Source organism: Adelges cooleyi, unplaced genomic scaffold, assembly GCF_023614345.1.
Source record: "Adelges cooleyi isolate 19-005CV unplaced genomic scaffold, UGA_ACOO_1.1 ACOO_flye_CR_arks_rails_tigmint_CR_PRNA_23, whole genome shotgun sequence".
Lineage (NCBI taxonomy): Eukaryota > Metazoa > Arthropoda > Insecta > Hemiptera > Adelgidae > Adelges > Adelges cooleyi.
In genome coordinates, this window is record NW_026095893.1 from 6,231,493 (window position 1) to 6,241,910 (window position 10,418).

Consider the following 10,418-nt stretch of genomic DNA (forward strand, 5'->3'; position numbering starts at 1 on the left):
TAAAGAAGTATGGACAAATTTATATTTTAAGTTTAACAAAAATGCATAATGCTTAACATTTTTTTATACAAAAAACTGACAACAAAAAAAAGTCATAAATGAAATAGTACACTCAAATGTAAAATTTTAATTCCGCCTATCGGACTATGATAATAATTACTGACATTTTCCATAAGGTTCTGTTTGTTTCGAGCAAAATATTAAAAGTAAAATATTACCTATATTATATAATTCTAATGTATAAAAAATTGAGAGGGCGTCACTACACTTATATAGTTTGGCCCTTAAGCTCGTGGGGCAAAGATTTTTGATTTGTACTCGTAGTAGAATTACAAAATTTTTGAAGTAAATAGAGAAGAACTTTTCCTGTGTTATAACGTTTTATTTTTTTGAATAACTTAAACAAAATCCAATACATAACAATAAATATTTATTATGACATAATCAGATAAAATCCGCTGATAACACTATACTTCAAACAGTGTGACTGTTTAATTTTTTTCTCTCGATATTTTCAGCACAGTGAAATTAACTCTATCAATATTATTCAAATGTACCCCATATTTAAATTTACCTTATCCTCCCCTATCATTAAAACAATTGGTCATATATATTAGGTAAGCCACTTACTGTTTATCATTACACATTATTATTTTAAAATGAATACGTTATATTTATATTCCTTTTATTAAAAAAAAAGGTTAGTTAATAGGTAATAAAAATTAACAAAATGTACTGTTTAAATAGTACTTGTTTTCCATATTGGCTAATTATAAAGTTTAACATATTTTATTACAATCATAAATTGAAAAACAATTGTTTTCAATTAAATAATATTATTTACATCTACCTTGCTTGTTTAATTAATATGCTCACATTTTAGCTTATTGATAGCTTAAGTAGAAATATAAATAGAAAAATTTTTTTCAAAAATGGTGCCTTAACTATTTTAGTAACATTATAATTCCTTATTTTGTATGTAACATGAAGCATATAATTGATGAAGGAAAACCATTTTCATTTATAATCTGGTACTTGGCCGATGAACATTTTTTTGTTTTCATTTGGTTTTTTCTGATTTATTGGCTCCACTTTCATCATATTCATTGAAGAAGTCATAGACTATAACAATTAAAATTCAAGGTGATAAATAAATAATAAAATATTAATATTTATGTAAAAAAAAATATTGTATCACATATTTTGTAAACATAAGTAAAGACAATAATTGTACATTTAAGATAAATTATAAATTAAATATAATTGTAACATACATTTAGTTTTTGATTGTATTTTTGTTGGTTTTGGCCAGATGTACCTGGTTTAACTGTAGAAGATCCTTCTTTAATATTTGTCTAAATTAATTATAAATATTATAAATTAAAAAATGTATAATATTTATAAAATATTTATAGCATATAACATATAATAGGTAAGACTCTTTTTTCAGAAAGTAATAACAATTTTATAGTATTTCTTTTTGAAACATTTTTCTTTTTGTTATTTTACAACGTTATAAAATTACTAAGTATCTTTTAGTATTTTCCAGAGCTATATTAAACTTTTGAAACTTTAAAGATAACATATATTATTCAACTAACTTTTTAAATTAAGAATAATTTACTGAAAATGTTGACTGGTCAATTACTAGTTTTGGATCATTTCTTTTAATGTTATTAAAGTTTAAAATTTAGGACAGGAAATGAAAACCGATTGAGTAATGTGCATAGATAAAAAAATTAAAATTCACCATTCCTGCCGTCCTAAACTTTATACTCTAATGAATAATCTGGAAAATACTAATAAAGCTAAATATTTGGTAATTTTATAATATTGTACAATTATATATAAAAAAATATTTTCGTAAATAAACGCTATAACATTGTTAAAACTTTTCATACACTCTGCTAGGGCTATCAGAAGCCGGAATGCGTCGCCAACGGGCTGGACCAAGTGACAGTATACATTTCATATGCAAACAGGGAGACCAAGGAATGAAATAAAATCTTAAAAAAAAATTAGTAGCAAATGGATAGAAGTGCACTTGTATACCTTATTGATTTACTATTACATGATTTAGACACTTATCATACAATTCATTTCTGAGGGCAAATGAAGTTATATCAATCTATAGTTGTACTATAAATAACTGTTATTGTAGAATTTAAGGAAAAATTAATTTTGAAAGAATTTCACTCATATTTACTCTTTTATTCTCACTACTTCATAGTATACCTTTTCCGAACTTTTGTGTTGTTATGAAAAATAATTAATTGTATAATTTTACTTACATCTGGTTGAACAGATTTATTATTCAATTGTTCATGTTGATGCAAATGTGCACGATGTTGTTTTCTTTCAGATTTAGTTAACCCATGGATTGCTTTCATTGAAGTTGTAGTTGAATTTATTGTTTTTAAAACATTGGATTCTTCCAGCTGAAAATATTGTTATTTATTTTTTAATGTCCGGCAAAAAAAACCTCCCGTATTTAGAGATGGCGCTGTGCAACTGTTGTGGAGCTAGTACAATGGTGGAGGGAGTATCGTTTGATAGTGGTATGCATGCCATTTTTTTTACTTTACCTAAACCTGTTTGCTAAGAACAATAAAGAGGAAGAAGTCTGGTTCCAACAAGACGGAGCCACAGATCACACTTCGCAGCGTTCACTAGCAATTTTGAGAGTTGTTTGCTCAACGTCTTCTCTTTGCGAGGAGACATCACCTGGCCTGGAGGTCACCCGATTTATCACCTTATGATTTTTTTCTTTGGAACTTAAGGTGGCAATCACCCAGGTAGTGGCTGCCATTGCACTGGAAATGACCTAAAGAGCTATGGCCTTTCCTGAAAATTGTCCATAGCTCTTCTATCAATCGATACCCCCTCCACATCCCACCACCACAACTCACACAGCGCCATCTCTAAATACAGGAGGTTTTTGCCAGACCCTTTTTTTAACATAACAACAGTTAAACAATGATATTTAAAATTAAATTTAGACATTCAGTTACATTTTCCCAACTTTCTTCATATTCCAATACAGGTACGTTAGTTAAAACCGGAACTGGCCTCTGAATATCTGCCGATTGAAAAATAAATGGATCAATCATTGTTCTATCTGGACACTCGCTTTCATGCTTCTAAAATGTAAAAACAATAATAATTGTGTTTTCTTTAATATGTTTTTAATAATCAAGTGTTTAATATTACTTCTTGTTCAGCTTTATGCATAACATGCAATATATTGTACATACAATTCACATAATTAAGTGGTCTATCTGGACATCTTACAACGTGTTTTTGAACTGTCTTTTTCGGCATACAATGAGCTGGGTTAAATGGACAATGGTATATCATTGATTCCGTCGAAATAAGCCTTGCGCAAAAAAGAATAACTTGTTTTCACAAAATAGTAACAGTTATTGTTTCAAAACCAACAGTTAATTTGGAAGTAATTTATTATCTACTATTATTAGAAATGTACTAATAAAGCAACATTTTAATAAATTATACCTAGGGCAATAATTTATTTTTAAGTTTTTGTTAGCTTCACTTATTTAAGTTACAGCATAAATAATAAAAGATTATTATTATAAATAGAAATCAAGGAACTAACTTACATTTGTTTAAGGTCTTATACTTAATACAAATGGTTAATGCTTATTTACATTATATAATATTTTCGATTTGTCTACATTTTTTATGAAAGATGACTTTATTGATGTTCTAATTTTATGGATGTTTTCTACAAAAAGTGATTTAAATTTAATTAAATTAAAGTGATTATTTCTAATTGATATTAAAACATTTTTTTTTTTTTAGAATGTTTGTTTATAATGGTTTTATTTTAATTAAAACCCTGGACGAAATGATAACACCAATTTAAAATGGTTGTTTTGAAATGATATTACTGCACCTGAAAGAGTCAATACTTTAAACTTGTAGTTCAATCATATATAACTAGTGGATTATATTGAAAGAAAATTTCATGTATTGCTGCTAAACCGTTTAATTAAAAGGGCCCAAGGGTTTTTAATCTGATCTGCTATACCACTGTAGAAAAATTACAGGGCTAACAATGATTGAAACAAACCGTGTACATTCTTCTCATAAATTTAAATGAAGGAGTCTTATTTTCAAAATTCAACCAACCTCCCCTCCTTAAAGAAAATTTGTTTAATATCTTGTAACCTTGTAACCTAACTTTCCACCTACACTCAAATAACGCATGTAAACAATTCATAAAACTCTATAGGTATTAGGTTTTAACCATTAAGAATATTATCAGAACTTCATAAAATTTATGTCAAATTTTACTATTAATTTTGGTTTGCCTGGGAAATACCACCGATTATTGTTACATAAATATTAAACATAACTAAAATCGGGAAACGTTCACGTAAGAATTCCAATGCCAACTACAGAGCAGGGCATAGATGCATACAATAAAGTCACTAATATATTTTACAATAAAACTCTATTAAGTAAGTAGGTACTTACATAGACTCCATTGTAAAACTCAAATAATCTTAGAAAGAACTAAAATTGTACAATTATTTACAGTGACCAGAGGGAAATGATCACGATTAACGGCTTTAGAGTGTAAATTTTAAAGTCAAAGATAAATTTGCACAATTTGGGTTATCTGTCTAGTCACTAGCATAGATAGTATATACATAGATAGTCCCTGACCATTTTAAACACGACAACCCAATATTTTTTGTTCATAGATAGCGTGCATTATTTGCTTGTAACATGTTCACTGAACTCAATATAATATGGAACGTGTATTTAATTTGAAAAGTGTTGTCACCTGGGCAGCAGCCATTTTGTGTACTAATTTCATAGAAAGTAAAAATACTACGTCACTTCTCCATGATACATATTAAAATGTACGTTCAACGTTCAAATTAGAATTATATGATTAATTCAAAATATTTTAAGGGCCCAAATTCTCTATGAATTGTTTTAAGCCAGATATTAAACACTACAATATTAGCCAGAAACTTGATGTTTTAATATATTAGCTTGTTACTATATCATTGTCTATAATTCCACCACTACTCTAAATTTATTCGGTACTTCAACGAGACATGAAAATACTCTTTCGTGGTTGCAGACTCGGCTGAAAAACTTTTTATATTAGTTGTTACACAATTAGGCGCATTTGTGCAATATGTTTTATTAGGCAACACTACACATCTTAGTGGTCACTTAAAAAGCCAGCACAAAATGTCTTAGATACTATTTACTAAAACTTTGCCCATTTTAGAACTTTGGTTGAAGAACTTAACTATAGATGATCCAGTGGCATCCACATCTACAATGTGTTCCCAAAGTGAAAATACTAAACTTGATAATTATAGTAATGCGACGTTTAATAAAACGGTGCCAGAAAACAATAAGTTAGTCGTTTGAATTTATGATATCTTACATCTATGGTGGTTGAAAATCTGAAAAAAATTACTCATGAAATTAAATACATAATTTGTAAGGACATGGAGCTATTAAGTATTGTAGAGGATAAAGGATTTAAAAATGTAATGAAAACTGTTTCGCCTAACAACCGACTTATGGACATACAGACTAGAAGCTATATTGGTACTAAAAACAATACAATATGGTCTAGAATATTAGGAATTTGCGAATTTGGTTAAAAAGTACACTGGGGAATATATTTTCAACAAATGAATAGAAATTTGTGCCGATTGGAGTATACCTAAACAGAGTGTGGTTGCTGTGGTAGCTAACAATATTATGTCAATAGCGATTGAAGTAGTGTTTGGAAAGAAACATTCTCTTACATTTCACTCATATAACTAACCTTGTCACTCAAAATTAGATTTTAAGTCTTCCTAAGCTAAACATTTTAATAACAACAGTTAAAAGTATTATTACATTTTATATTATGTTAATGAGTTTTGTTATTTTATGTTGAACTATAAATGACATAGTTCATTGGCATTCATCTGCTCCTCCAATGCTATCCGCAAAAGAAATAAACTTAAGCTAACATAATGAAAAGAACAACAAGTAGTATGGTGATTCCCATGATTCAAAAGCTTAAAAAAGTCATAGCTGAATTCAAACTAACTGAATTATTAAGTACCAAGTTGAAAACTTTGATATTAGTACAATGTGATAAGCGTATTCAAGCTGTTGAAAGTGTTGACCACTTAAAAAAAACCACTATTTTGGATTTGCGCTTAAAAAAGATTACTTCTGTAGCTCTATAAAAAATGTTAAATTATATGCGAGATAAAATTAAACAAATGCAGTTAGGTTAGCAAATGACAGTGTTCCTCAGACACTGATAGGCATACAAATTTCAATAGTTAATAATTGAATTACTATAATTGTTAATAATTTACCAAATGTTAGTTGTTTTAATAATTATTAACTTATTAATAAAAATATATTTTTAATATAGTATCACAAATTTGCATATTATATTTATTGTGATTTTTTTTTATACAATATCGATCTTAAATTATTGTAGTCAAATCTGGAAATCAAAATCAACCAAAAAGTGTGTGCTTCCTTGCTTGTTTAATGTTTGTTTATCAGAAGCTGATTTGAATAAAACTTTTGGAACTATTTATTTCAGCCACTCGTCCTACAATGTGAAAAAAATATGTAAATTATATTTAAAATAAGGTGTAAAATAAAAAAATTGCCATCATACAGATTTTCTAATCATTAATCTTTAATTGGATTAAACTGTGCAAATGAATTACGAAATTTTATCACTCCATTTGCCTCTTCGTTTTCAGTTTGTTCGCACTTTTTCCAATCGATACGATCTTTAACATTCAATATTTTTGAAGATGCCAATACTTCTCTAAAATATAGTACAATACTATAGTGATGCGACTTAAAAAAAATGTATTTATTGTAAATTTAAACACAATCATTTTATATATAAAGCAGCTTTCTCTTTTGTTAGTATCAAAACAACATCATTAAGCAGCCTAAGAAACATGCTATGAAAGCCCAATGCTGCCATTATGAGATGGTATCTTGACTAACACGCTTTCGAGACGGGTTGTTGTAGTGGAAAAATGGTGGCTCCTTTTCACTAGAAGGTTTCCCACCCACCAAACAAAATCGCTTAACGTAGTCTTGAACCAGTGACAATGAAACCTAACAAACTGCTACCTTACCCATTCAGCCATTTGCCCTCCTCAGTCCTCATTCTAACTAATGAGTAATCTCGTATTTGTTAAGCTAATTATTTTTAAACACAAAACATTAACTGCAATATTTTTTAATAGAAACCTTTTGATTGTAGTTAAGCTACTAAATTTTATCATCAATTAAAACTAACTAATCAATTAACACTAGGTACTCTAATTACTAAATAAATGCTAATATTAAATAATTACAGTTAGCATAGCACATAAACCTATAACATAATAGAGGTTTCCATTAAAAAAAAAAAAAAATAACAATGCACATGCACAAAAATAACTAACATATATAATAGCGAATGTAAATATTTATATTATTAAAAATGATAAGAATACAGCATACATGATGCTATAGCAAACAAAATAAAATGATTACCTAGCAATTTGTATAGGAAATCGTTGATCCGTTTTTTTGGCCGCACAATGATAAAAACGTTTTCCATTTGGCAGTTCCAAATAGAAGTATTGCCCGTTACTTTTTTTAGCAATTTGTTGTAATGAAGCTGCTGGAGGTAATTCCACCAAATTCAAGTTATGGTCTTCAAATTTGTTCTACCGAATTTGATGTAATACATAATTAATTTTTTAAAATACAAATATAAAAAATGCAAAAATATTACTTTAAATGCACTTTCTAGACGATCAACAACTCCAATAGAAACAGGTACTACTTGTAACTGAAAATGAGCTGACATAATACTACGTTCAAAATAAACTACAGCTTGATTTATACTTTCAAAATATTGATTTATCGAACTTTTTAACCTACACACACACATACACACAAATTATAACATAATATTTCTATCAATATTAACAATTATAGTTATAAATTAAATTTTTGCCAGTAGAGAATTACAAATTAATCTCGGTTTCTGTAGCAGATGGTACATTTGCAAGTGATTTAATATGTTCAATAGGTATCAATAATATATGGTTCTCGACTAAAGGACCTTTAGCTGCAGCTATATATACCTAAATTATAGCACAAATTATAGAGATAAATAATTATATTAAAAGAAAATTTTTTACCATACCGAATTTCCGATAGAAATGATCATATGTTTACTAACATTTTTACTTGATAAACAAAACCAACACGATTGTGCATCAATATCTAGTGCTGTAAAACAATAATATTATTTTCATAAATTGGTTTTAATTGAAAAATAAACTAAATAAACCTTTATGTGATGTAGGTCCATCATATTTTCTTTTTTTGTGAGGTACAAAGTTATTAGAATTTTTGTTTAATTCGGTATTATAAAAGTATTGCTTTATATTAGGTGCAGAACCAATGGTATATTGGGATGTATCAGTTATGTATGGAGAATCAGTTACAGTATAATCCATTTTGTGTTGTATACTTCCAGGTGATATGACAAAACCATACAACCATTTTTGCTTACTGTGCTTATTTTTATAATAATCACCAATGCCAACAAACCGTGTTATGACATTACTATTATGATTTCTACAATAAATAAATTATAAATTAACATTAAAAGTTTTTTAAAATCATAGTAAAAAAGTAAAACTAACTTGTATGGACTACGTTGATAAAAAAATCCTTGCATTCCTGCAAAATGATAGCGCGGAGTTAAATTATCTGCAATCCATGACAACAATGGCGCTTCTAGATTCTTATCTAATAAATTGTCCTTTATACTCCCCTGATAAGTATAAATATATATATTATAAATTATACAATAAATACAAATTATTCTTGAACCAACTTCTACACGTTCTTTATTACAAATATCAGTTGGCCAAGGCGATGTCAACAAAATATCCAAAGGAACATGACCAGATCTATGACATGAATCTTTAAATTGTACTAGAGAATCATAATTGAACATGAATTCTTCATTATTTGATTTACTACTGCTTTGGATACCACTGACATAACCAATTTTTAATCCATCAGTTGTAGTGAAAACTCCATGTTTACCTGGAAAATGCAAAAGCAAATAGTAGCAAAATAATTTACTGTACATTTTACTAAGAATCTACCCTAAAAACATATTATTTTATATCAATATATTTTAATAATTAATAATTATAATTTATATACTACCTAAGTAATATATATTTGGAGCCAATTGTTGATTTTTTAAATTGTGATAATACTTTTCATGTTGTTTCTTATTTGGTCCTAATATATACACAGGAACTGAAACTAAAAATAGAGTGGTAAATATAATTTTTCAGATTACAACTGATATTCAATTATTTTGTCATTACCAATTTTGTTTGTGTTTATAAATTGTTCCCATTCTTTATTAGAGTCTGAATCATCGTCCCCAAAAAAATCTCCAATACAAAACACGTAATCAAATGATCCTTTTTTAGAAAATAGTCCTTCAATATGATTAATAAATGCTCTAAATTGTCCTTTTACGCCACAGCAAACTAATCTGTAATTAATTACTTTTTTTAAACATAAGAAAAACATTTTCTTCTTTTCAAATACACTAATTTTCAATTGTTAAAATCAATACAAAATTCCTCAACTTATAAATTATTTTATGTTGTTTTATTAACACTCACATTTTTAATTTTTTGTCTTCCATAATATGATTTACTTCTCTTAACTACCTATTCTAAAAATAATAACTAAAATATGGCTGTATTAATTAAGACACAAATACTATATATCTATAATAGTGATTAAAATGTTTATTTTTATAATTTTTTTTAAGTCTGATTACACATTAGTCGAACACTATTAATAAAATATACTCAAAGTTGATGGATGTAAAATTATTATAAATTTTAACTAAATTTAATTAAATAAAAACGTTAATGTTAAGTTAACGGGCTAAGATCGGATATTAAAAACTAACTTTTTTTATAGCTATCGATACAAATTACAAGTTAAGAGTCCTAGTATAATATAGTTAATTGTTAGTACAGTTAGTTTTTAAATGTTGTTATTGATAATATCACAGAATTGACTTTTGTATTCTGTGGTAATATGATGATAGTAGTAAAATATAGATAAATGATAACGGATTACACTCTTTATCACATTATAGTGTTAATTATCGAGTATGAAGTTAGCCATAAACGAGCCAGCAATATTTTATAACAGAAAGTGTCATGGCGTTGGTGTATGTTTAAAAAAACCAGTAGACATAACTGCCGCCGGTTTTTTTATTGCTGGGTTGGGTTCAGCGGCTTCTGGTGGCCGCAAGACCCCCGGTGCCAACTTTTTTCATAGAGACG

At 27.7% G+C, this 10,418-nt stretch overlaps 2 protein-coding genes across 3 annotated transcripts; both read right to left on the bottom strand.

The window, feature by feature from the left end:
• Nucleotides 1–413: 413 nt before the first annotated feature.
• LOC126835649 (gametocyte-specific factor 1-like) lies at nt 414–4,712 on the bottom strand. 2 transcript variants are annotated; one of them, XM_050568378.1, is made up of 6 exons: nt 4,501–4,700; nt 3,211–3,376; nt 3,012–3,140; nt 2,292–2,438; nt 1,275–1,355; nt 414–1,122 (listed from the first exon to the last, which is right to left on the bottom strand). In XM_050568378.1, the coding sequence occupies exons 1-6, from the start codon at nt 4,509–4,511 to the stop codon at nt 1,018–1,020; spliced, it is 639 nt and encodes a 212-aa protein (XP_050424335.1). In that variant the 5' UTR covers nt 4,512–4,700; the 3' UTR covers nt 414–1,017. The 2 variants fall into 2 exon arrangements, with proteins under 2 accessions (XP_050424335.1, XP_050424336.1); XM_050568379.1 differs by lacking the exon at nt 1,275–1,355 and having other exon boundaries at nt 4,501–4,712.
• Nucleotides 4,713–6,423: 1,711 nt separating this feature from the next.
• On the bottom strand, nt 6,424–9,953 carry LOC126835648 (CWF19-like protein 1). Its single transcript, XM_050568377.1, has 12 exons — nt 9,741–9,953; nt 9,435–9,607; nt 9,268–9,369; nt 8,927–9,141; nt 8,733–8,863; nt 8,375–8,664; nt 8,228–8,313; nt 8,050–8,165; nt 7,811–7,955; nt 7,567–7,742; nt 6,686–6,841; nt 6,424–6,616 (listed from the first exon to the last, which is right to left on the bottom strand). The coding sequence occupies exons 1-11, from the start codon at nt 9,761–9,763 to the stop codon at nt 6,700–6,702; spliced, it is 1,599 nt and encodes a 532-aa protein (XP_050424334.1). The 5' UTR covers nt 9,764–9,953; the 3' UTR covers nt 6,424–6,616; nt 6,686–6,699.
• Between the last annotated feature and the right edge of the window lie 465 nt (nt 9,954–10,418).